At 46.6% G+C, this 24,309-nt stretch overlaps 1 protein-coding gene across 1 annotated transcript in view; it reads right to left on the reverse strand.

Annotated features, from left to right (window-relative positions):
- Window positions 1-23,178, reverse strand: part of UBASH3B (ubiquitin associated and SH3 domain containing B) — a 79,736-nt gene extending 56,558 nt beyond the window's left edge. The window contains exon 1 of the mRNA XM_083588619.1: window positions 22,510-23,178. Within this exon, the coding sequence (XP_083444745.1) occupies window positions 22,510-22,673 (164 nt within the window). The 5' untranslated portion in view covers window positions 22,674-23,178. The remainder of the gene's footprint in view (window positions 1-22,509) is intronic.
- Window positions 23,179-24,309: the final 1,131 nt, after the last annotated feature.

Below are 24,309 nucleotides of genomic sequence, written 5' to 3' on the forward strand. Positions count from 1 at the left end.
AAGCCACCCAATCTTTTAAAGACAATTTTCCCTCTTTGATAAACACACATGCTAATTATAGCCTCCTTCCCTTGAGGCTGACAATTACCAATGACACAAAATAACCCCCAATGACAGGCAACTGCTGCTGCTCATTATCAAGGGGTTCTAAGCCACATTTCCTTTCTTCCTTTGACGGCTTCGCTGGCCCAAAAAAATACACAGGCACTGCCACACTGAATCAATTCATTTCTGGGACGAACCAATCTTGTTATGGGTGGTATGGAGAAACCATCCCCAACACATTCTCAAATAGTACTAGAGCTTAGGATCTTCCGATGAAACTGGTTGGCAGGTTGGTTGCCTATTCGCCCTTCTTTATAGAGGACAGTCCTCTGTTTGAATGGTCATCTGGTCTACGTTAAGTCTAATAATAAGATGGAAGAAATGGAGAGGTTTAGAAATTGCCCATTGATGGCCAGCACCTGCATAGAGGAATGAGGAGACCTGCAGGTCAACTGTTCCTAGTACTCGCCATTATGGGGAGAATGAACATAAGAACATAACAGCAGCCCTGTTGGGTCAGGTCAATGGCCCATCTAGTCCAGGATCCTGTTCTCATAGTTGCCAACCAGATGCCCCTAATAGGAAACCCTCCAGCAGGATCTGAGCACAAGAGAACTCTCCCCTCCAGCGGTCTCTAGGAACTGGTTTTCAGAAGCATTCCTGCCTCCATTTGTGGAGGCGAAGCACAACTTTCACGGCTAGCAGCCAATGAGAGCCTTCTTCTCCATGGCAATAGCCTTCTTCTCCAGGTATTACATCTCTATTTGAATAGCTATTTCTAAAGTTGTATCTATGCGTCCAAATTAACATTAGGAGGAAGGGTCGTTGCGAAGGCTTGGAGCATCTGCTGTGCCTGCACATTCAATCCCTGGCACCTCCAGGCAGGGCTCGGAGAGAAACTTCTCTGAAATCCTGGAGCACCACTGCCAGCCAGTGTAGATAGAGCTGAGCTAGATGAAACAACGGTCTGACTTATTTTAAGGCAACATCTTATGTTCAAATGTAAAGGTAAAGGGACCCCTGACCATTAGGTCCAGTCGTGACCGACTCTGGGGTTGCGGCGCTCATCTTGCTTTATTGGCCGAGGGAACCGGTGTACAGCTTCTGGGTCATGTGGCCAGCATGACTAAGCCACTTCTGGCGAACCAGAGCAGCACACGGAAACACCGTTTACCTTCTCGCTGGAGCGGTACCTATTTATCTACTTGCACTTTGACATGCTTTTGAACTGCTAGGTTGGTAGGAGCAGGGACTGAGCAACAGGAGCTCACCCCATTGTGGGGATTCGAACCGCCAACCTTCTGATCGGCAAGCCCTAGGCTCTGTGGTTTAACCCACAGCACCACCCACATCCCTTCAATGTTCAAATGTAACTGATGCCAATCTTACACAAATCTGTGTCCCCTTTGTTTGGTGAAGTGCAAGCGGTCATGAGGACAGCACACAATTTACCTATGCATGTTGCTGCCACGTGATGTGGGCATGGACATTGAGAGCTTTAAAAGATAATTTGGCAAGTTCATGGAGGGGGGAAAGCCCTATAGCTGCTCCTCCCCCCAATGATGTCTGCATGCACTGCTATGGGTTTGGGGGCAGCATGACACTGACTGCTACTCGCTGGAGAGTCAGGGCAGGTTAGGGATCATTATGCCCAGTTTGTGGGTGTCCCAGAAACATCTGGTTGGCCACTGTAGGAACAGGATGCTGGACCCGATAGGCCTTTGCTTGGATCCAGCAAGGTCCTTCTTACTAGTGGCATGCAGTCAGTGGACTAGCGGGACTAGGCTATTCCCCTAAATGTTCCCAGTAAAGCAGAGTATTAAAGTATTAAAGCCTGAGGCCTCCTTCCCAAAGCTTGGGAAACTTCTGCTCGGCTTAGGATGCTCACATGCCCCCCACATTGCCCTCACAAGCTGGCACCTCTGGCCCTAACTGTTCCCCTATGAAAATATTCACTGCACGCCACTGACTTCTTATGTTTTTATGTCAACCTCCAAGATGGTTGTATGAATGGAAGGATTTAAAATGTACTTGTTTTTAGAACATGTAACTGTTTTAGAGTGTTTTTGCTTTGTTTTTAAATTGTATCTATGCTTGCCCCTTTAGGCTGCTTAGAGATGAAGGGTAGGATATAAATTCAATTAAATAATAAAATAATAATAATAATAATAATAATAATAATAATAATAATAATAATAAATGGGTTCACACCTCTGCTGCAAATTGCTGGGAAAGAGCATAAATCAACCCTGTCTCTGTAGCAACACCAACCTTTCAGCTCCTTATTTTACTCCCTGCACCACATAAACAGCCCTGGGCCTCTACGCAGAAGTGTTTGGCTGCAAGGCAAGCCAGCCAGGATATTAATGCTGATTCTGAATAATCTGCACATTAAATGCAGGGATCTGGGCACACCCCACTGGAAAACACTCAGATGGGTGGGGGAAGGAGCCTAAAGCTCTAATTAGCAAGCCCAGAAAGCTCTAATTAACAACCCCAGATGTAAACCTATCTGGCTAGAAGATAAGGTTGTGTACACTTCCTGCGAATTCAAGGAGCCACAAAGCACATAACAAATATTTATTGGTGCAATTAATCTTTGAAAAAAACGAGAGTGGGGTTATCAAAGACAGGAAGATCACTCCCTGCACTGTGTTGGCTTCTTTTGCACAGCAACCATATTTGCACATGGAGTGATCAAGATTCGGCAAATCTTTTGGATGCCGAAGGTCCCAGGTTCCTCTACGTCTCTTAGTAGGGATTGGAAGAGAGATGGGCGAGAAATCTGCCAAAATCACATTCCTAAGTAGACTCACATGATTTAATCCAGGCAGATTGCTACCCAGATTGAATCATGGGACCAGTTCAGTACACACAGCCCTGGGGATTCCTTTGGGAGAGGGTCCGAAGGCTGCAGCAGAACTGCCTCTGTTTCCTGGAAATATATTTTATTTGAACACACATTTGTTTTCAGGATTTCCCATTAAAAGTCCTTGCAGGGATGGGATGGGGCAGATTTAGTTCTGCCTCCTTGCAGAACTGGGATGGATTGGACAAATAAAATTAGCTATCCTGTCTTGGTATAGTGCAACTTCCTATGCTGCTATCTGGCCTGCCAAGCAACTCAAACATTATGCTATCTACCTTTAACACGGTAAAGTTTAGATGTGCATATCAGTGAAACCTCAAAAAGGATGCCCTTTGAACACTGAAAAAAGCCCAAGTAGCTTACAATTTAAATAAACAAAAAAGGCAGACCATTTTTGGAAGGAAAGCTCACCTTAAATATGTTCATTTTGCCTGCCATTATAAAAGCACACCAGAAAACCTCCCCTACACAAATGCACCCAAAACTAATTAATATTGCTGCCACGGATTAATCGGCAACATCTTAGTACATTATTCTACCAGTTTAAATGTTTGTGGTCTTCCTGAGCCAGGCTGGGGTTGTGGGTGGATCTCCATCTTTGACTCGCTCAGATGAAGGCAAGAAATCCTTTGCACCAGAATTCTTCCTCCCTCAAATGTCAACTGAAATATGGGCCAGTCGCTTTCAGGAGAACTTCGCTGAAAAGGGCAAAAGAGGAAGCGGGGCAGACAGTCAGCGCTGACTACTGCTCTCCTAACCAGGAAAGAGAGTGTCACACCAAAAAACAGGTGAGTCAAAACCTACACATGCAGGAGTGGTCTACCTCTGACATGGAAGGCCCTCCCTTGTCTCCATTATCACCCATCTGTGGTCCTCTGAAGGCCATCTATCTGGTAACTCGCGGGCAGGGAAGACTACTGAAGTAGATGGGGTCCTGGCCCAACCCAGGCATCTCCTTGTGCTCTTTTAAGCACCATCTCTGCCCAATTAGGCACAGAAGGGTCCAGAGAACAAGTTCCACCTGTGGAACCAGAGTAGGAGCTGTCACAGCCAGACACCAGTGGGAAACCTGCAAGCAAAACCCAAGCACAAGAGCCCTCTCCCCTCCTGCAATTTCTAGAAACTGGTAAAGGTAAAGGGACACCTGACAATTAAGTCCAGTCGCGAACGACTCTGGGATTGCGGCGCTCATCTCGCTTTAAAGGCCGAGGGAGCTGGTGTTTGTCCACTTCCACAGACAGTTTTTCCGGGTCATGTGGCCAGCATGACGAAGCCGCTTCTGGCAAAACTAGAGCAGCGCACGGAAACGCCGTTTACCTTCCCGCCGGAGCAGTACCTATCTATCTACTTGCACTTTGATGTGCTTTCGAACTGCTAGGTTGGCAGGAGCTGGGACCGAGCAACAGGAGCTCACTCCATTGTGGGGATTTGAACCGCCAACCTTTCGATCGGCAAGCCCAAGCGGCACAGTGGTAATCAAAAACATTACTGCCTCTGACCATGGAGACTGAGCATAGCCCTTGTAGCTAGTAGCGATTTGCAGACTTATCCTCCACAAATTTGTCCAATCCTCTTTTAAAGTCATCCAAGTTGGTGGCCACCACTGCCTTTTGGGGCGAGCAAGTTTGCAGTGTAAATGAGACCAACACGGCTACCTATCTGTAAGTGTAAATGAGTACTACTACTACTACTACTACTACTACTACTACTACTTTATTATTTATACCCCACCCATCTGGCTGGGTTTCCCCAGCCACTCTGGGTGGCTTTCAACAGAATATTAAAATACAATCGTCTATTAAACATTAAAAGCTTCCCTAAACAGGGCTGCCTTCATATGTCTTCTAAAAGTGTGGTAGTTGTTTTTCTCTTTGACGTCTGATGGGAGGGCGTTCCACAGGGCGGGTGCCACTACCGAGAAGGCCCTCTGCCTGGTTCCCTGTAACTTGGCTTCTCACAGCAAGGGAACCGCCAGAAGGCCCTCAACACTGGACCTCAGTGTCCGGGCAGAACGATGGGGGTGGAGACGTTTCTTCTACTACTTTCTTGTATCTGTCCCAAACCTTTCAACATTTTGCTTCATTGGATGTCCATAGGCTTCCTGTGTTGTGAGAGAGGGAGATAAACTTCTCTAGATCCACTTTCACCATGCCAAGCTTATTTTTTTATATATAAACTTCTTTTGTGTCACCTTTTATTTGCCTTTTCTCTGAACTAAGAAGTCCCAAATGCTGCAACCTTTCCTCATTGGGGAGTCACTCCATTTCTTTGATCGTTTTGGTTTCTCCTCTTTGAACATTAATGCAGATCTAAATTATCTTGGACAGAGTTAGATGCCAAGTAGTTTGTAGGTATTAACCAGTCCTATTGGGACAAAGAGATGGCAATAGCTGCTCCCCTATGAACTTAATTCATTTTAAAGAAAATGTGTATATTCCATCCCACAGTTCCAAAATAAAAATATAATAAATAATAATAATAAACAAACAAACCTTAGTAAAAGAGCTGGCAGCTAATGAACTGTTTGTGATGATAATGAAAAATGAATGCTGCACTATCAATTTTCCAAAAGTCACAAGAGTCAGCAATGATGGACCTTAGCAAATGACCTTCAGTAAGAATTTGCTCTTTTCAAATCTATACTGACAAACCAGCCAAGGTCCATCACAGTTTCCGCTGGCCTACTCACATCCATTGTACGAGAGGCTAAATTTGGATCTCTGGTGGATTCAAGACTCTTTCGTTTCGTTTCCTCCCCTCGTTTCTGCTCGACAAGGGACTGCTTTGGTATGCACCCTGCATCCTGTTCTTTAGAAAAATCTCCCCAATTTCGGTTATTTGTTTGCTGTACTATTTACAGTAGCAATCATCTGCTCAGTGGCAACTCCCTTTTGCTGGGGTGCAGGCAGTGACCCTCCAGATATTGTGGAACTCCCAACTTCCATCAGTCCTGGCCAGCAAGGCCCATAGCCAGGGATGATGAGAGGCATCTAGAGGTCTCTCCATCCGAGTTTCTCAGGCCAAGTTGGGGAAGCCAGTGAGTAAAATGGTATCTCATCACTTGGACAAGGAAGCATGCAGCTGGAAGCTGGCAGGTTAAGTTAGGCTCAATGAATTTATGCATTGCTTCTCACAAAAAAGCGATTTATAATGAGAATAGAGTGCAATTAAAAATACCGTACATAAACTATAAACATAGTTAGAATAAAAGCATGCCCAGAAAACAAATGTCTGGGGCTGCCTGACACCGTAGTGATGACAAAGGCCTCCTCCACACTGTATATTAAAGCAGCAACAGCTGTTACCTGCATTAATAAACTCCAGTTCCCAGGATTCTTTGGGGGAAGCCCTGACTGCTTAAAGTGGTAGGATACTGCCAAAGCTGGTGGCCAGTGGGAGAATATTCCTCAGACAAGGAGCTATTACAGAAAGTGCTACTTGAAATGTGCAATGCCTTGGGATATTTCTCAAAGCCCTGTAGAGAAGATTCTGCTCACCATTAGTGGATTTCAGACACACTTCCTTTGACGTCACATTCCCCCACTACTCACAAGGCAGCCTGATGGGGGAAAACATGGAATCATGCACTGGAATACATAGAGCTGGGCTGTGTTTGTGCCGGGGCCCCATCACTGGGTGGAGACTCTATACTAGCTTCCTGGAAGGCAGATCCCTCTTCCTTAGTGGGAGGGAGATGAGGAGGGGTAAGACAGCAGGGAGGTCGATGAAGTTCAAATGCACTGGCAGGAGTGCCAAACTGGCTCCACAGCAACCTCCACACCACCTCGTCCTTCCCCAGCGGTGCATAAGCTTGGGGTTGGAGACCGGTTTTGGCAGCAAGGTGCCTGTCTCCAGCATCCTAGAGTCGCCCAATCAGCAGGAAAGAAGAGCTTTTGAACCACTGCGAAGAAGTATTTTCACCTTTTTCTGCTGACAGCAGCCAATCAGAGTGAAAAGAGGCGAGTCAGCCAACGAGGATCACTCTGGAGAAGGCACTTGGGAAACATACCAAGTTGTCCTGTATTCTCCAAAGCTAAGTTTTGGGAGACATTGAAAACACAAGGCGCTCCAGTTTCAAGAGAACGGTGCATATGCTTTGTTACATACAACAGCACTGCACAGACAACATAACCTACGACGATACCAGGTCACTCCAAAACACCCACCCATCTACGTGCACAGAAAACAGCAGGTGAAAGGCAACACATGGAGATCTGCATAGTTCATTGCAATACATCCCCAGTTGTGATGATGATATAATCATACAATGACTGCATTATTAGAATGCGGTATAAACTTAGAAGGGGGCATGGCTGAGAGGGTGTGTGGCTGCAACTGTCATGAAGGGGCCCTGCACTTCTGAATTTGCCACTACACTACTATGCCCTCCTGATACACAATGGCGATCCAACTGCCAGGAAGCCAGCACAGTGGCTCCATCCCAGCTGGCAAGCTGCTTCTGGACCAGAGAGCCATGAAAGGGCAGAAGGGACACACCTGGCCCACAGCCAGACAACATTCACTCAGAGGTACAGCATCTAAGATCTAGCACCTCTCTGCCCATGGCTGTACACAGAACAGTCGGCATGGTGGAACTGTATTATTTACAACAAATCGTTGCCTAATAAACCTAGTCCTCTAGGCAATGCAACACAGAAATCTAATAATACAATAAAACATCAAAAGTTAACACCTGCACACAAAGGCCTCTGTCAACGCACAAAGAGGGCGACATTAATCCTGCAAGGATAAAAATAAAACGCTTCTTTCAAGCTTCTGTGATTCTGCAAATGAGTTATATAATTTGGGGCAGTTGCCGAGATACAGAGATAAATGAATAAATCACACTTATTTATTTAGCATTGCCATCCTGCCTTTCTGCCGCCAGAACACCACTTGAAGCTGTGTGTACAAGCTACAAACAAAATAAAAACATATTTTTGTTAACTTTTAGAAACACACACACACACACACACACACACACGAGTAAAGCTCAAAATGCAGTGGGGGTGGAGGCGGTGCTAACTGATGGAATCCACAGTCACAGGATGTGGTGATGGCAACTAGTCTCAACGGCTGGGCAAATCAATGGAAGAGGCAGAGATGCTCATCAGCAGCTGTTAGTCACAGCAGCTATGTAGGACCCCTAAATATAAAACGTCAGGAAACAACTTTGAGGCAGGACAATGGTGTCCAAACCTTGCCTCTCAGAAGCATCTGGCTTGGCCACTGGGAAGCGGAATGCTGGATGAGAAGATGGACCCTTTCCAGCTAGGTCCAGCAGGGCTTTTCCTATCTTCTTAAAACACCATTTGCACCATATTGCAGTCAACAACTGAGATCTGGGGGAGCACTGTTAGTGGTCCGCCATGACTCAGATTAATCAATGAGAAGTAGTGTCTTCAGTGCTTTGGGCCCAACTCTGCCAAACTCCCAGACAATAGAAGTCAGACAGGCATTGTCCCTGCTAAATTTCAGGTGCCTGGTTTGAAACCGTTTTTATTTCATGAGGCTTTTGCATCACGAATGCTTCCCTTGAAAATGTTCTGGTGCTCTATGTTTACATTTCTGAGGTTTCATTTAGGTTCTAAATTTTGTATAGCATAGACTTTTGACTGTTGCCAGCTGCTTTGAGACCTAGACGGCTAAAAGTGGGATTTACATTTCAATCAATCCATCAGCATGAAACCAAATCAAGGAACCTTCCATCAGCACTAAAATCCCTCTTCCTCTGGCTGCTAAAAACCAAAGAGAGATAACTTATGGTAATTTGGGCAGAGTGAGTATCACCACATAGCTACATCCCTGTGCATTTAATAGGGGTGATCACTAAAGACAAGGATCCCTGTGGTTGAGCAGAAAGGCAGCAAATGGAGGTGAGGGAGATGCAGGAGGGAGGGTAATGGAGATGAGAAGGTTTCTCTCTCTTAAGCAGTCTACTTCACCTGTCTTAATGGCTCGCTGCCTCTTCCTTTACTAATGCAATTACGTGCAACCTAATCAACCAGTTTCACAGGAGGAAAACCCCAACAACAATCACTCAAACATTTTTTAGAAAACCATTTTAAAGGAAATAGATTGCACGAGAAGCACAATATTCAGCACAAGCTCCTAATTTTCGTTTTCTGTTCCAATGTGAATAGCCCATGCGATGCGTCACTCCCCATAGACACACACAAAATCACCGCTACTTCTGGACTTCGGGAGAACTTTGGGTCATTTTTATTACTTCAAGCTTCCTGCAATCTGCAATTTGGAGCTCAGTGGAAAAAATCACTGATCAAGGACCCGTTTTCCCCACCAAGTTGTCACAAAAGCAACAGAGGCTTGCAGAACCTGAAATGCTGAAGGTGTCCACTTTGGTACAACAGACCAGCAGCACAACTTACAACGTTATGAGTTCTTACAAATTCTCAATTATCTCAATGGTAGCCTCTTGCTTGCAAAAAGATCTCCAGCTTCACAAAGGACAGCACTTCCATCTCATTGTTTATGAAACAAGGAAATGTTACTGAAGGTTTCATTTTAGAGGACACAGGGCAAAAAGCAGGGTGCTGTCCAGGACGAAGTGGGTGGATATTTACATCAAGGGCCTGGCTACCTGCTTGATTATTGGGATGCCCTGGCGCAGAAAAGGAACTTTCAGCAAATGCTAGGGCTGGGCGATACATCGGCCAAAACTGGTTTGAAGTCCATACCGTGATATTGGTTTCCTAATTTTTGACCTGGCAATATACTGCAAATCATGATGTGTGTGTGCCATGCAAAAATCACAATGTGGGAAAAACCGTGAAGCCAGGCAACACCTCTCTCGATTCCTGCAGCCCCTGATAACTTTGCCTGCTCAGCTGTCGCCTGCCTCATGCAAGGGGCAGCAAATCACAATAGAAGGCACCAGCAAAAATCACGATAAAGGGAAAAACCATGAAGCCAGCCAATGCTTCTACATAGCTCCATTCTTATTTCAGACATTTTGATATTCAGTGGTACCTCGGGTTACATACGCTTCAGGTTACATATGCTTCAGGTTACAGACTCCACTAACCCAGAAATAGTACCACGGGTTAAGAACTTTGCTTTAGGATGAGAACAGAAATCGCACGGTGGCGCCGCGGCAGCAGCGGGAGGCCCCATTAGCTAAAGTGGTGCTTCAGGTTAAGAACAGTTTCAGGTTAAGAATGGACCTCCAGAACGAATTAAGTACGTAACCAGAGGTACCACTGTATCAGTATATCGCAATGTTTAACTGCCGATATATCATGATGTTGAAAACCAGGTATCACCCAGCCCCAGCAAACGCTGTAGTCAGATGCACTAGATGGCATTGTAAGTGGGAATGCAGAGGATGAGATCAGGAGGGTGAGTTTTCAGGAGCAACCCAGAGGTAGCAACAGAGAAGGAAGTTATCAGTCAGTTTCAAAACCTGGCATGCTCCTAACTTGTGAAAAGGGCTGAGTGAGCCTGTCAATTTCAGTTTCACTTCATTTCTCATTTTCCCCAGTCTTAAGTTCAGTCAGCCACATTCCATATTAGTTTCCTTTTCTATTTTAAGTCCTCATGAAAGTTCACCAGCAGTTTAATGCAAACTTTTCCTAACACACTCTTTTTGGTAGGCAATTTCCCTTAACACGCGTATCTTCTCTTGCAAAGCATCTTTTCCTAATTATAATGCCTTTGATATAGTTATTTTCACTTACATATGCATTTTTATGCACACTTTACCCTAACAGATGCGTTTTTGTACTCATTACTTGACAGGAGAACTGCACTGCAAAATTTGGGAGATGTGCAAATTTCAAAAGATGCGTTTAAGGTTGAGTACTGTTTCGGAAAGTATGAATTAGGTAGGTTTGCCTTTAAATGGGAGCCAAACTGAGTTCCTCCCACATGAATGAAATCCAGAAAGCCTGGATGTGCTGCAAGCTCCTTCTGCTACCCAAAGGGGCTTCTTCGCTGGAAAATAAGGAGTGTATCCAATGCAGCGCTGGGGAGCACATTCCTTTAGTTCAAGGATTTGTGTTTGAGCAACGGAACCTCCTTCTGCATGCCCCTAAAACCTGTTTTGGCAGCTTCTCCAGAACAGATTTGGGAAGGGTGCAAGGCATGCAGAGGGGAAGTTCTGTTGTGCAAACAAAAATCCACACACTATTGTAATGAGTGCATCGAGTACCTTCCTGAAGTTTGGCAAGTCAACCAAAGCAAACCTCCCACTCCATGCTGAGGGTTAAGGAGGCCTGATGCAGTCGGAGAACCGCTGACAAAGGGAGCTAAAGGGGAGGGGTGTGTGCCCCTGGATGTATCCTGGGCTGCCAAACCCGGAAAAGAGGCTGTGACTAAGACCTGTGAGGTGTAGCAACATCCTCTGCCAGCCCTTTTCTCCTACCCTTGCTATGTCACTCTGCTTCCCAGAGGTGGCTGTACTGCGCACGGAGTCTGTAATTTGTAAATCATTCTGGTCTGAAGCACCCTCTAATACACAAGATATTCTTGGAAACACTCCCTTACCCTGTAATCTGTGGTCAGGAGGACACATTAGAGGTCAGCCCAAGCCTGCAATGTTGTAAGACAAATTGGGCTTGTAAAACCAGAACCTTCCCACACATTCCTTCAGTTGTATCAATCACTAAATACCACTTAGGGTCACCCCTTATGTACCGTTCCAAAAGAGAAAATGCATCATCATCATTTTCAGAAAAAGAAAAAGAGGATCCAGATTTGTATATGTGAAATTTATATGTAATAGATGCAAATTTAGAAATAATGACTATAATTTCAAACGGAAACGCAATGTAACTCACCAAAGGGGTGAAGACAGTCCAACTGTGTCTGCTTGGGAAAATGCGTATTTTAGGTAAAATGACACATAGGAGTGTGTCTGTTAGGAGAGATGAACACTAAACTGCTGACCAATTTTTGTAAGGACCTAAAATAAATAAAACGAATTTGCAAGTTGATTTGAAAATGTGGTGAGCTAGGCTTCAGATTGCAAAAATGAGAAATGAAAACTGACCAAGTCATCCACCGCTGCCCCCTGAACACAACCAACTCACAAAGCGAAGGGCCCCTTTTGCTGGTAAATAATCACACAGAGATAGCCATCTCTTGTGCAGCTGACTAGGAATCCTTTAACACTCTCCGGCTCGGAGACATCTGGCCACGTTTCTTGGAGTTTCATGCGATGTGACACTCGTTAGAAGGTCAGTGGAAAAAAACTGTCAGACAGGAAGTCAGCCTGTCAGTGTCAGCACACCAGGCGCTGTGTAAGAAGTAACGGGAGCATGCCGCAAGCCCTGGTCTCAAACCACCAGGCATTTGCCAATCAGGACTATGTGATGCCAAAGGACAAAACTCGCAATGCAAAAAACACACGCTCCTGAAATATTCTTTAGCTGGGCCTTTTATTGCAGCGGGGGTCTCCTTCCTTGCCAAGAAAAAAAAACACAAGGCTTATCAAACGGGGAAAGCAGGCATCGCCACCGCACAGAAACAGCGGGCAATGCTCAGTCTTGCTGGAGTATCATGTTTTCATTTCATATATCCGTATCTCTCATCTGTGTGGCTGAGTCTACAGTTCCTGCAGGACATGAGAAAAGCCCTGCTGCATCAGACCAAAGGCCCATCTGGGCCAAGGTCCTGTTTCCCACAGTGGCCATCAGAAAACTCTGGAGAAACCCACAGCCAGGACATGAGCGCAACAGAACTCTCCCATTGTTCCGCTCCAGCAAATGACAGTCAGTGAAACATTGGCTCTGAACCTGAAGGTCCCATCTATCTGTCGTCCCATCTATCTAAACCTCTCGTGGTCTTCCACCACCAATTTGTCCTAGCCTCTCTTAAAGCCATCTCGGCTGGTTTCCATCATCACAGCTTGGGGCAATGAGTCCCACAGATTAAAGTGTTGTATGAAGAATTCGTTCTCTCACTTGTCCTGAATCTCTTGCTAGTTGGCTCCACTGGGTGTCCCAGACTCTTTGACTGAGGGACCACTATCTCCACACTGTGCATGGTTTTATAAACCGCAATCATCCCCCCCCTTCCTTTAATCAGCCAAGCAACAAATTGTTAAGCAAATTCATGGCGGAGAAAGCTATCAGTGGCTACCAGCCACAATGGCCACGCTCTTCCTCCATAGTCAAGAGGCAGAATGCTGTTGAATGCAAGTTGCTGGGAATCACAGATGGGAAGGGAACCACTCCTGCACTCAGACCTTGCCTTCAGACTTTCTGCAGGCATCTGGTCCACCACTGTGAGAACAGGATCCCTTGGACCAATCTGGTAGGCTCTTCTTTACGTCCTTGCATAAAGGGCAAGACTAGATTTCATAGGGTAGATCTTGGTTGCACATTAGGACAAACTTTTAAAAGGAACTTTTTGACAATGGAACCAATTGCCGGGGGTGGGGGTGAATTTGCTTTTGCTGAATGGCTTCAGAGAGGAAAGCAGGCAGCTGTCTGCTCAGGTTGTTCCATCACTGGGCTTGCCATCTCAAGCAGAAGCTTGTTCCAGGTGACCTACAAAGCCCCTTCCCCCATTGCAAGGCTGCCTCCTCTGTCAGATGGGGGTCACATGGCAGCCTAGCCAAATGCAGAAAGTGGTCCCTGAAGCATCCAAAAACTCCTATGCAGGCAGAGAGTCGTCTCTAGACTAAAAGAGCAGTTGTAAAAAAATGTCTAGGTTGACATAATGTATGTGACACACAGAGAGTGTGTGTGTTTCATGCCTTCCTATTAAGAACATTTGAAAGACAGCTAATTTCCGGAGGATGGGTCAATTACAGTTCCTTATGTGGAACGACACCTTCTCAGCCCCCGAATGAACGACTCCAAATGGTAACTTCCCTTGCCAGTGTTTTCTTCCCCATACAGCTGCTATTGCAATTGCTGAATCTTTGTTCGATTGCAACATTTGATTCTCCCAGCCCTTCAGCTCTCCCCCTCTTTGGGCTCATTTCCAAACCAGATGCGCAGCACTCCTCAGCCACTGCCACAGAAGAGGGATAGAGAAAAAAGCTGATCTCAGATCCTGCTCTCCAAGCCAGTACCTACAGCAAGCAGACAGGTAATGATGCTAGTCGAGAAGTGATGGGCAAAAGGCTGCTTTTGCAACAAAACAGACCCAACAGCTTTGCTTAAGGAGTGGGCAGGAAAAGTGGCAGAGTGACATTTACAACTCCTTTTGCAACCCGGGCCTAAAAAGAATTTCCTACTGAGTTAACTGGGAAAGTTCTTTCAGGTGTACAAAGTAATATAAATCACAATAATTATACGTATTTGTAATGTTCAAAGCACTTGGCTCTTTTGCGTATGCCAGCACTGTAAAGGAGGACAGCATTAGTACCCCCATTCTGCAGGTAAGGTGTCAAGGCTAAGAAGAACAACTTGAATAAAGGCCACTTTTAATAATGTCATTAGTCCTTCCTTTGAGGAAAAGGGTGAACAGGATTAAAATTGTGACCCCACCACAGTTCTGATCTGAATCAGAGGGGCCTACGCCTTGTGTGGCTTTATTTTGGAGTAAGTTGCACTGCAAAGAGTGCACAGGATTGCAATGGCAGCAGTTCAAGTTGCTATTTCAAGTTCACACATTTTTACACATGATTGTTCCTAATTGTAGAACAGAGGAGAGAGTGTGTGCGCATGTGGGGAAGATACTTTAAAACAGAAAACCAAGAGAGCTCGCAGAGGGGACAGATTTGTTTTTCTTTTCTTTTGTTTTTAAAGAAACAAGGAGCGCAGTCTCTCAAATATTTATTGCAAGCTACTTAGGAGACCAAATATGACTCACTTGTCTTTGTATAATAAATGGCACAGAGAGCCATTCTAGACCCCCAAGCCCAATTCCTCTTTAATGCTAAGTTTAATTTTGGCCGTCTTGTTTGCAGAAGGCTCCGGAGGCTTTTGCAAAACAACAGGACTTTGTGTTTGTGTCTATTCCTCCCAAGATCACCCCAATCTCCTAGGAGAACACCTGACAAAAGGCATGTTTGGCCTCCCACCCAGCTGCCCGCTTTCTCCTTTCACGCCAGACATTCTCAACATTTTCTTACTGAGGAAGAAAAGGCGCCCTGTTGCCTTCAAGGCTTCTGTCGGTTTGTGGATTTTGCAGAACAAGCAACTGCTGATGTTTGGCACACCAATACCTTGATGATGACGATGATTCATGAAACCTGAATCCCTCCCTTCCTCCCAAAAGTAGTACAGGGCTGCAGGCACCTCAGGGATAAAACAATACAATTAAAAATAAAAACGTACTTAAACCAATTAGGGGTGTAGTCAATCCTACTCCTACTTAAGAGTAGACCTGTTGACATTAATGGAGATGATTAACCTAGGTCCATTAATTTAAATAGGTCTGTAGAATAGAACTTAGCTGGGTACAACCCTTAAAAACAATCACAAACTCTTAAAGTTAATAATTTTCAAGGTCACTGGGGCAGTATTTTGCAGCCATCAAATGCTTGGGTGGAATCATAGAATTGCAGAGTTGGAAGGGAACCCCAAGGATCTAGTCCAAGGTTACTTCATCACTGTACTCTCATAGATTCCCAGATATTCTACATTTACTCATCTGCTGAAACAGAGGCAAAAAGGCAAATTGAAGGAACTCAAAACACACAATCCAGGTCCAGTAGTGGAGCTAAAAGCCCCTCTCAGCAACCTTTTTCTCTGCCAGCACTAGGAAAACACAAGCCTATTCTCTTGTCCATGATATTTCTGGATGGTACATAAGGTTCTTTTTAAAAGAAAAAAAATAATAATGCACATTACTTTTAAAAAAATGAAATAGTTGTATTCTCCTAGTCCTCATGGTGGCAGGAGGAAGTTGAATATGGTCAACATGTGCTGAAAACCTAGGAGGAAAATGGAAGAAACCCCTCTGCTCTCTGGCAGCGGTGTGACTTGGCCACAGAAGGGCCACTTGGATTTTGCTGCCTAAGGCAGCTACCTCAGTCTGCCTCATGGACAGGCCAGTCACATAGCCCAGTAACATTCAAAGGGTCACAGGTTTCTGATCCCTGCCATAGGGCACTGACCAGTCATCAGATTAGGTCCTCATCTTGCATGAGGTCTGCAGAGATGATTTTGGACACTGCTGTTGGACTTCAGAGGTGCCACCTCTGGGCAATTCCAAGATGGCAGCCAAGTGGTTCTCAGAGGACTAGCCTGTGAGACTTTCTTACCACCACCACAAACAAACTATCCTTGCTTCCTTTAAAAAAAACACACACACCCAGAAAATCATAAAATGAGTGAAACTTCATAGCTGAGTACAAGCCAGACTCTTGCTGGCATAGAAGTGGGAGATCAATAGAAAGTCTTTTTTCAGAATTGCACAGAGGCGGTGAGAGAGTCAAAGCTTAGAGGTGAATGAGGAATTAAAGACAGCTCTGGAGAAATGCAGAACTTTAAACCATGGAGGTGGAAGGAAGTTAAAAGCCACTGGATCCAAGCCCAGCTCTGACACAGGACTACTATAAGACTGAGCAGCCAGTTATTATTTAAGGGGAGGCGGGAGATCAGGGCCAAGGAATGGAGTGAAGAACACATCACAGCATACTTGATCCAGGTAGAATAGTGTCCAGGCAAAAAGCCCAAACAGGATGCTTTTTTTAAACAGCCTTTCTGGTCTAGGTCACTGCTGTCCAGTTATTATGTGGAGCAGCAAAAGGAGATCAAATCACCTTTGGACGAATGCATCGCCTGCCCATGAGCTACAAGGCTCAATTCAGGCATTAGCAGAGGGGTTGGCAACACAGCACCCATGGGTGTAATGTTGCCCTTGAGTATTTCCCTAGCATCTGTGAACCCCACCCACTGCCACTTACTCACTGCCTTTTTGGCCACGAATTAGTGAACGTAGCTACCTTTCTCATCCCTTGAGAAGTGCATATTGCTAAAGGAGGAAGTTATTAGTTAGCTAATTAATAGTATTTATAACCCGCCCTTCACCCGAGGTTCCCTGGGCGGGATTACACTCTTCCCCTCTTCCTCTTTCAGCTCAGTGTGCTTTCCAAGGCTCAAATTAAATTGTACTGGCTCCAATTCCCACCCCATCCCCAATCACTTGAGAAAACTGGTGTATGTGTGCGTGCACACTTCTGTGTCTTGTGGTAGACAGGGACTGATCTGTGGGAGGAGGAAGCCAGAGGGATGTGGAAAGAACAACCCTTGCTCAAAAATCCAAATGTGCCCATAGGCCTACAAAAGGCTGGTGGCCTCCTGAGTTAATGCTACTGTACAAAACCCTAAATGGCTTGGGAGTCAAGGGCTAAAAGGAGCACCTCCACCTGTATCTTGCGACCTGTCATTTGGAAGGTCCTGATGGTAGTTCCATCTGTAGGACTAGTATGAAGAACAGGGACTTCTTGGTGGCAGCACCTTGGTTATGGCATACCCTCCTGAGGGAAATCAGGCAGTCCACCTTTTCACCTACAACCAGTAAGCACACAATGACTGCAAAATTTATTTATCCAGGCGCTTGGTCAAGAGTTTTAGGACTTCTTACACTTCTGGATTTGACCTTTTGTCTGTAGTATGTTGCAATGCAGCTGTATATAAAAAGATGATTCATGCAAATCATTCTAGGCTCCCTTTGGGAGTAAGGGTGAGTTATAAAATATAAATAAATAACAATAAAATTACATAGGAGGCCCCAGTGGCCAGTCTAGGTGGGCAAATCAATCCAGTGCTTGCGATTACATCACTGCTCTGTCCTGCAGTACTCTGACTTGCCAGATGGATGGATCTGTACACAAAAGCAAGGGTTCCTGGAAACCCTACGTTTCACCCCACAAGTCCCACCACGTATCAGCTTACCTACACCAGATCATAGTGTGATATAGACAGAGAACATGGCATAGGAGCTCAAAACAACCCAAGCAAGGCAGCCAAGCAACAAGCAGCAGGATAGGAAAAAGCATCCTGGGATCACTGAATAGCCTCCCCAGGTTCAAGACTGAGCCAAACCCCTTTAACAGAGGCCTGATTCACACATTTATGCACATTGTGTGATTTCTCCACTTTCCACAACCAATAAGTGAGCACCGAGAATGTAAGAGGAGCCCTGCAGTTGGATCAGCCCCAACGCCCATCTGGACCAGTACCTGGCTTTCATAGTGGCCACCCAAATGCCCACAACTGCAGTTCCCCCACCTGAAAGCCCCAGAAACTAACATTTACTGAAGATGGAACATAAATCACTGTGGCAAAGCTATTGATACTGGCTCCATCGCAAAGCATTGCATTTGAGGATGATGGAAGACAATGTGAATATTCTACCTGGGGGTGTTGTGCCTTGTGCTAGTGAGAGCATTTTGCTCATGCTGGCTGGTTGAAGATATGCCTCAAAGCACATGGGAAACATCGGCTGAGATCAGGAGTCAAAAAGGGTAGGCTGAACAAGATTTGCAGAAGTTATGGAAGCAACTTCGTGCCCCTCCCCTCTCCCTCTCACAGCTAGCAAAACCATAATCATGTAAGAAGCGTGCTTAAGTTACGCAACTCACAAAAACCGAGTATCCCGTCCCCCCCCCCCCACAATAGGCTTTGGGTTGCCATGGAGCTCAGCGTAGTACACACAGTCTTGGTTGGAACCAAGAGGCACTGAAGTACGATGGGAGTCAACTTTGATTACGGGTGGGAAAGGAAGAGCTGGAATTCACAACCGTAAGAGATGCTACAATTAAAAAAAAAAAGAGTCCTCTATAAAGTCATAGGGCCATACCTCTTTCACAAGCGCACAACAGCAGCAGCACAACAGACTGAAGCGCAAGACACTTGCACACCTCTGTGACAATGTCTGGAGGGTGGGGGGAGGATTGGGAAAACTTGCTTGGATACACAGAGGTGATCCTCTCTGAACCCAACAAGCTGAGAAAAAATATTACATCCAATTGTTCTCTCCGTATAGACCAGCTCTAGGAAAAGCATATTACAGTTTACTTTAATTGTTCATATCCAGATAGCATCTGGGTAGGGAAACGAGCCTCCCTTAACCTGGGGATGTTTGGAGGCCGGCTAAATCTCCTTGGCTGTCCCTTCCTGCAAAAAAGCAACTCACATTTGGCTTCTAATTATAAATGCCTTTGCTTCATTAGCTTTCTGCAGTCTCATCAGCACATTAATTAACTTCTTCCCCAATGTGACCTCATTGGAACACCTCCTATTGTGAAAAGCAGTGTTTTAAGGTGAGAGATGGGACACTTGCTCCAAACACCTTATTTGTAGTTGTGACAACACAATTGGCTTCCGTTTCAGATCTTCAAACACCAAGGCATAGAAGCAGATATAGCTGTGCACTCTCAGTTGAAATTTGAATCCAGATATAGCCAGGGTGTTCAAATATGGATAAGTACCAGCCATGCAAATTGTAATCCCACATCTCTGCAGTGAGCAATGGCAGGCCACTGTATTCCCATCTGAGCCCATAGTCCTTCCTTTCTCAGCCAAAGCAATTTGCAAATGCTGCATTTCAGCAGTAGATCTCAGCATCTATATCTGGCTCTTCATCATTGACATACATAAAGATAAGGAAGTAGGGCAGTGGGTGGGGTGAGGTTGCTGAAACACATCTCACAACCATGGGGGTACAAAGGAAGGGGTGTTGCTGGGGTGAGGGGTGTTCATGGGGCACAGACTCTGAACTTTCCCCCCTGGTATCTCTGGGTAGGTAATGAATTCAGGAGGTATTGAATTTAGAGAGTGGGTGGGTGCGATTGGGACATTACTTTATGGAAATCAATTACTATAAAATGACCTTATCTAGAGATGATTTGAGGGGGTAATGAATGAGGGCGTAATTAAAGAGAAATTGAACAGCTATATAATCTGTTGGGAAATTAATCGGGGGTAAAGTGAACTGAAGAGGAACTGGTTTGGAGTGATTTGGGGGTGGGGGGCAATTTGCAAATGCATTGATTTGAGATTATTTGGATGGGAAATTAGCTGGCCTGTGACATTCAAATTCTAAAGCACACCTATGCATATAAAATATAGTATATGGTAACATCACACATTTTCATTTTCATTTATGTAAGAGGTGCAGAATCTCTTAAATACCCAGCAATGCAACACCATTCCCCTTCCCACTGCCCCATCCAAAGGCCATTCAGTAGTGCTGCATAGCCAGGGGCCATGGAAGAAGAAATTTTGGCTGCAACAAAACTAGCCAAGTGCTGAGAGGTGCTTGATATTTTGTTATGCCTTCCATAGGGCTGAGTCTGGAAAAAAAAATGATAGCACTTGAGGGGGAAAAAATCCAAGCCTGCACTGAGCCATGGTGTTCCATTGATGATTTAAAAATAGACCCACATTTAATATGCTGGTTAGAAAAAGTGAAGCCTGTGTGCATTAGTTCACGATAGATTGACTATAGAAGGAAAAGCTAAGCAGATCAAAACTGCCATGACCGACCTGGCCCAACACCTTTCTAGTTCAATTTCATCCTAAATCTAATAATCCCACATATTGGACATACTGTCCAACACATATATGGAGAGAGATAGAGAGAGATTGCTTAAGGAAAGCACAAGCTCTAGGATTACAAAGCTTTATGTTTCTGAATAATCTAGTTTGAACGACTTCCGACACACATGACACTCATTGCTTCCCCAGTTATTAAAGTCGCTGGAACAACAGCACATGTGATAATGATTTCAAGGCCAGTAAGTTGGTCATTTCTTTAAGAATGCTTTTTGCTGTGCTCCTGTGCTTTTGACAGCAGCCCCAGCATGCAAATAGCAAAGCAAAGCTTTGATTGATATGGAGGTGAGTGTTGCAAAAAGCTTTAATTGCTTGCATTTCTGTGTGTCCGTCTGCTGGTTAAAGGTGCTGGATTATTACATAGTTGTAGCCAACATCCATGTAGGAAGCTGCCACTAGTAGCCACAATGACGGTGTTTTACCTGCCAGAGAAAGCATGCTACTGAATACCAGTTGCTGGGAATCTCAGAGGGATGTTGTCCTCACATTTGGGCATCTGACTGCCCCTTGTGAGAAGATACTGGACTTGATAGACTATTGGCCTGATCCAGTAGGCTCTCATTACATTCTTATGCCTCGTCAGAGCATTGGTCCACGTAGCTTAGGAAAGAATCACAGAATTCTAGAGTGGGAAGGGTTATCTAGTCCAACATTCTGCAGCACAGTGATGACAGCATGGTCTACTGGGGTGGTAGACATGGTGCCCTCCATCTCTGTGTTGTTGGACTCCAACTCCCAACAGCCCCAGGCCTCACAGCCAAAGGCAAGGATGATAGGATCTGTGCTGTGACTTGGGTACCAGGCAGCTTCCTTTGTGGATATCTCTCCCCACCAATGATCATTTTCTGAATATGGGTGGGGGGCAACATCTGTTAGCCAGGCAGCATCCACCAGAGTCGTGGGCCTGCTGTCTCCAAGAACAGCCTGCAGCTCTCAGTGGGAGAGCATCTGCATTGAACACAGAAGGGCCCAGCGACAATCCTCAGCATCGGAACTGAGAGACACCCTTGTGATGGCCTGAGACTGGTGGCAGTTGCCCAAGGTCCTCAGTCCTGAAAGTGGTGAATCAGTGGGTCCGACTGCGTGCATAAAGAAAGCTTCCTATATTCCTGTGGGGACTCTTTCCTCCATTCCTGAGAAGATGAAGAAGCCAGAGTCTGGAAGATGCCCTACCTGTCTGCTTCCCAGATGCCAAGCTCTGCCAGATACCCTGGAGAACAATGGCTTTACTACAAGGAGGCCTTGCAAGGAGGAGGCTGGATGCGGCCACCTTCCTGGAACTAGCAGCCTTCGCAAGCTGTTGTTTAGAAGCCAAGGGCTTCACCAGAAAAATAAGAGGAAGGCAGGGACTCAAGCGTCCGCTGGGCGATTCCGTTCCTCCTTTAAACTGGGAGAGGAGGAAGGAGGCAGCACTCTCGCCACCGTCTGCATCGCCGCTGAAGCTGCTGGCTAGCGCCTTCGGAAGAAACGTGCCGTCTACCTCCCCGCACCCGCCCCACCAATAAATGCACATGACACTGCAGTGCGTGTGTATGTGTGTATGTATGCGAGGGTGCGCGCGCCAGGCAGATCGGCCTCTCTGCCTACTCGCTGCAGAGCGGGATCGAGGAGCCCGATGCACAAATGCAAACGCGCGCGAGAGAGAGCGCGCAGCACCCGCTTTAAACCCCCCTGGACGCGCGTCCCACAGGACAGCTCCGGCAAGATGTCAGCAGCGCTCCTGCACGCGCGGCAGCGCGGACACGCCGTCCCGGAGCGGCATCGCTTCTCCCGCCATCGCATCGGCGCACACGCTGGGGCAACAAACCACACAGGCTGCCAAATCGCTGCCATTCATCCTCCTCCTCTTTTCCTCTGCATTCCTCTCCGGGTGGAAATGCAGATCCGATTTTGGAAAGCAATCAATCCATTAATTAATTAATTAGCGTGGCTCCGCCTTCTCGGTTCTCTCGGAGGAAAAGGGATGACTCAACCACTCTTTCCCCCAGACGCACAAAACAACAGATCGGGATTTTTTTTCTTAAAACAATAAATAATGGGGTGGTACCGTGTGGCGCCCCCTCCAACCCACCCGCCGCTGGTTTTTTAAATTATTATTATTCCGGCCTAACTCACGCTCTGGCTTTGGGGAAACCCATGGAAAGGAGGATATCCAGGGAAGAGCCGTGCTTGATGGTCCCCGTGCGCGGCTGCCTGTTCCTCCGGGGGGTGACTTTGCTGTACAGGTCTTCCTTCGCGGCCATGGTGCGCGGCGTGGCGAGCTGGTGCCGAGCGATCATCCGGCCATCGCGAACACACACAGGGCAGGCGGACTGGTGGATTCAGCGGCAATAGCAGCAGCGGCAGCAGCTCCTCCTCAAAGAGGCTCCACGCGAGGAGTGGCGCGCCTGGCGCTGCGCGTAAAAGAAAAGGCTTCTCGGCTCCCGGGGCGGCGGCGGCGACGGCGACTTCCTGGGTCGCCGGCGAGCTTTCTTCCCGAAGTCACTCGGCCGCCTCTCGCCGCTCCGGCTGCTTTTGCAAAGGTGCTGCGCGCCGCTGACGCCTCCCGCCCTGCCCGCCCCTCCCCTCGGCCGCACGTGCGCCCCAAACGAGAGCCATCCAATCCGCGCGCGGCCTCCGCCGCCTTCCGGAAGAGGCTGGCCCCCTCCCCTTTTGTTTTCCTTTCGCAATCAGGAATTTCTGAATGGATCAAAGAGGAGCACCAAAATAATAATCCGGGCATGGGCAGGCGCGAGCGAGCGAGCGCGCGCTCTCCCCGCCGCTCTCTCTCGTCTTCTCCCTCCCCCGCACCTCTTGCCAACAAAGCCCCGCCCCCTCTTTTAAAGAGGCAGCCGCAGCCCCTGTCACCGAAACAGGCGCGTCCAAGAGCATGGGAAGTCTTGCTGAGGCCGAGCTTCCGCTTTCTGCAAGAGGGGAACTGGACCTCCCGAGATCCGGAACCTCTTGCTGATACTAGTATCCCGCCCGCATCCACAAGACGTGGAGGAAAGAGGCACGATTGGCAATATTCATTCATTTGGGAGGTTGGTCCTTCTTATCAGCTCCAGCTCCCCATCTGTCAGAGAGACCAGGGTCCTGGGGGGTGACTACTGCTTTGCCCCATAGTTGGACCCATAGTTTGCCCCATAGTTAAGAACCAAGGCAGCCCCTTTTCGCATAGCCCTGTCCTGAGTGAATGCCTTTAAATGCGCTTGGGTCAGGGTTTCTTAAAACCGTCTCAGCGTCCACGCAGAGAGATGAGTTGCTTTTCCAACTTTCCGTGGTTTTTGTGTTATTTGTGAGAACAGCTAAAGCCAATTCTGAGGCCGCCCCCGCCCCGTTGTACGTATGTGGTGGTGGCTGAACACACCACGCATACATGCATTTAAGCGTCTCCATCCTACGCGGTAGGAAAGTCGAGACACTTTCACAGATGCTGAGCTCCTTCTCTGCGATCTAACGAAAATGACCAGGCTGGAATAAGACTCAACGCACATGGAGAGCCTTCTCGGTTTCAGCATTGCCGGCTCCTACCCACCCCCACCATCAATGAACACGGAGGAGAGCCGTGTGAATTTCAGCAATGCTGACTCTTCACAGTATTTTTCTCCCCAGAGTTTGTCAGGTTCACTGGAGAGCAAAGTGGAAGCTGCGAAGGAAATGGGAGGTTGCCCTGGAGGTTGCAGGTGGGTTTCACCTCAGCGTGGCCAAGAACTTGGGGCAGACACATAGGAAGGAGCAGTTTGCGGGGGATTTTCTTCCACACTGTTGGGGAAAAGGTAAATTTGGGGTGTAATTGCAATCATGAACATTCACTGAAGTGCCTTTCCGGTACTGAATTAGAATGCTTTCAAAAAGGGGTGGGGAATCTGTGGCCTGCCAGATGTTTGTTTGTCTGTTGATGAATTTCTCATCTGTGCTTTCATGAAAATGAAG

Source organism: Podarcis filfolensis (genome assembly GCF_964270895.1).
Source record: "Podarcis filfolensis genome assembly, chromosome: 15".
Lineage (NCBI taxonomy): Eukaryota > Metazoa > Chordata > Lepidosauria > Squamata > Lacertidae > Podarcis > Podarcis filfolensis.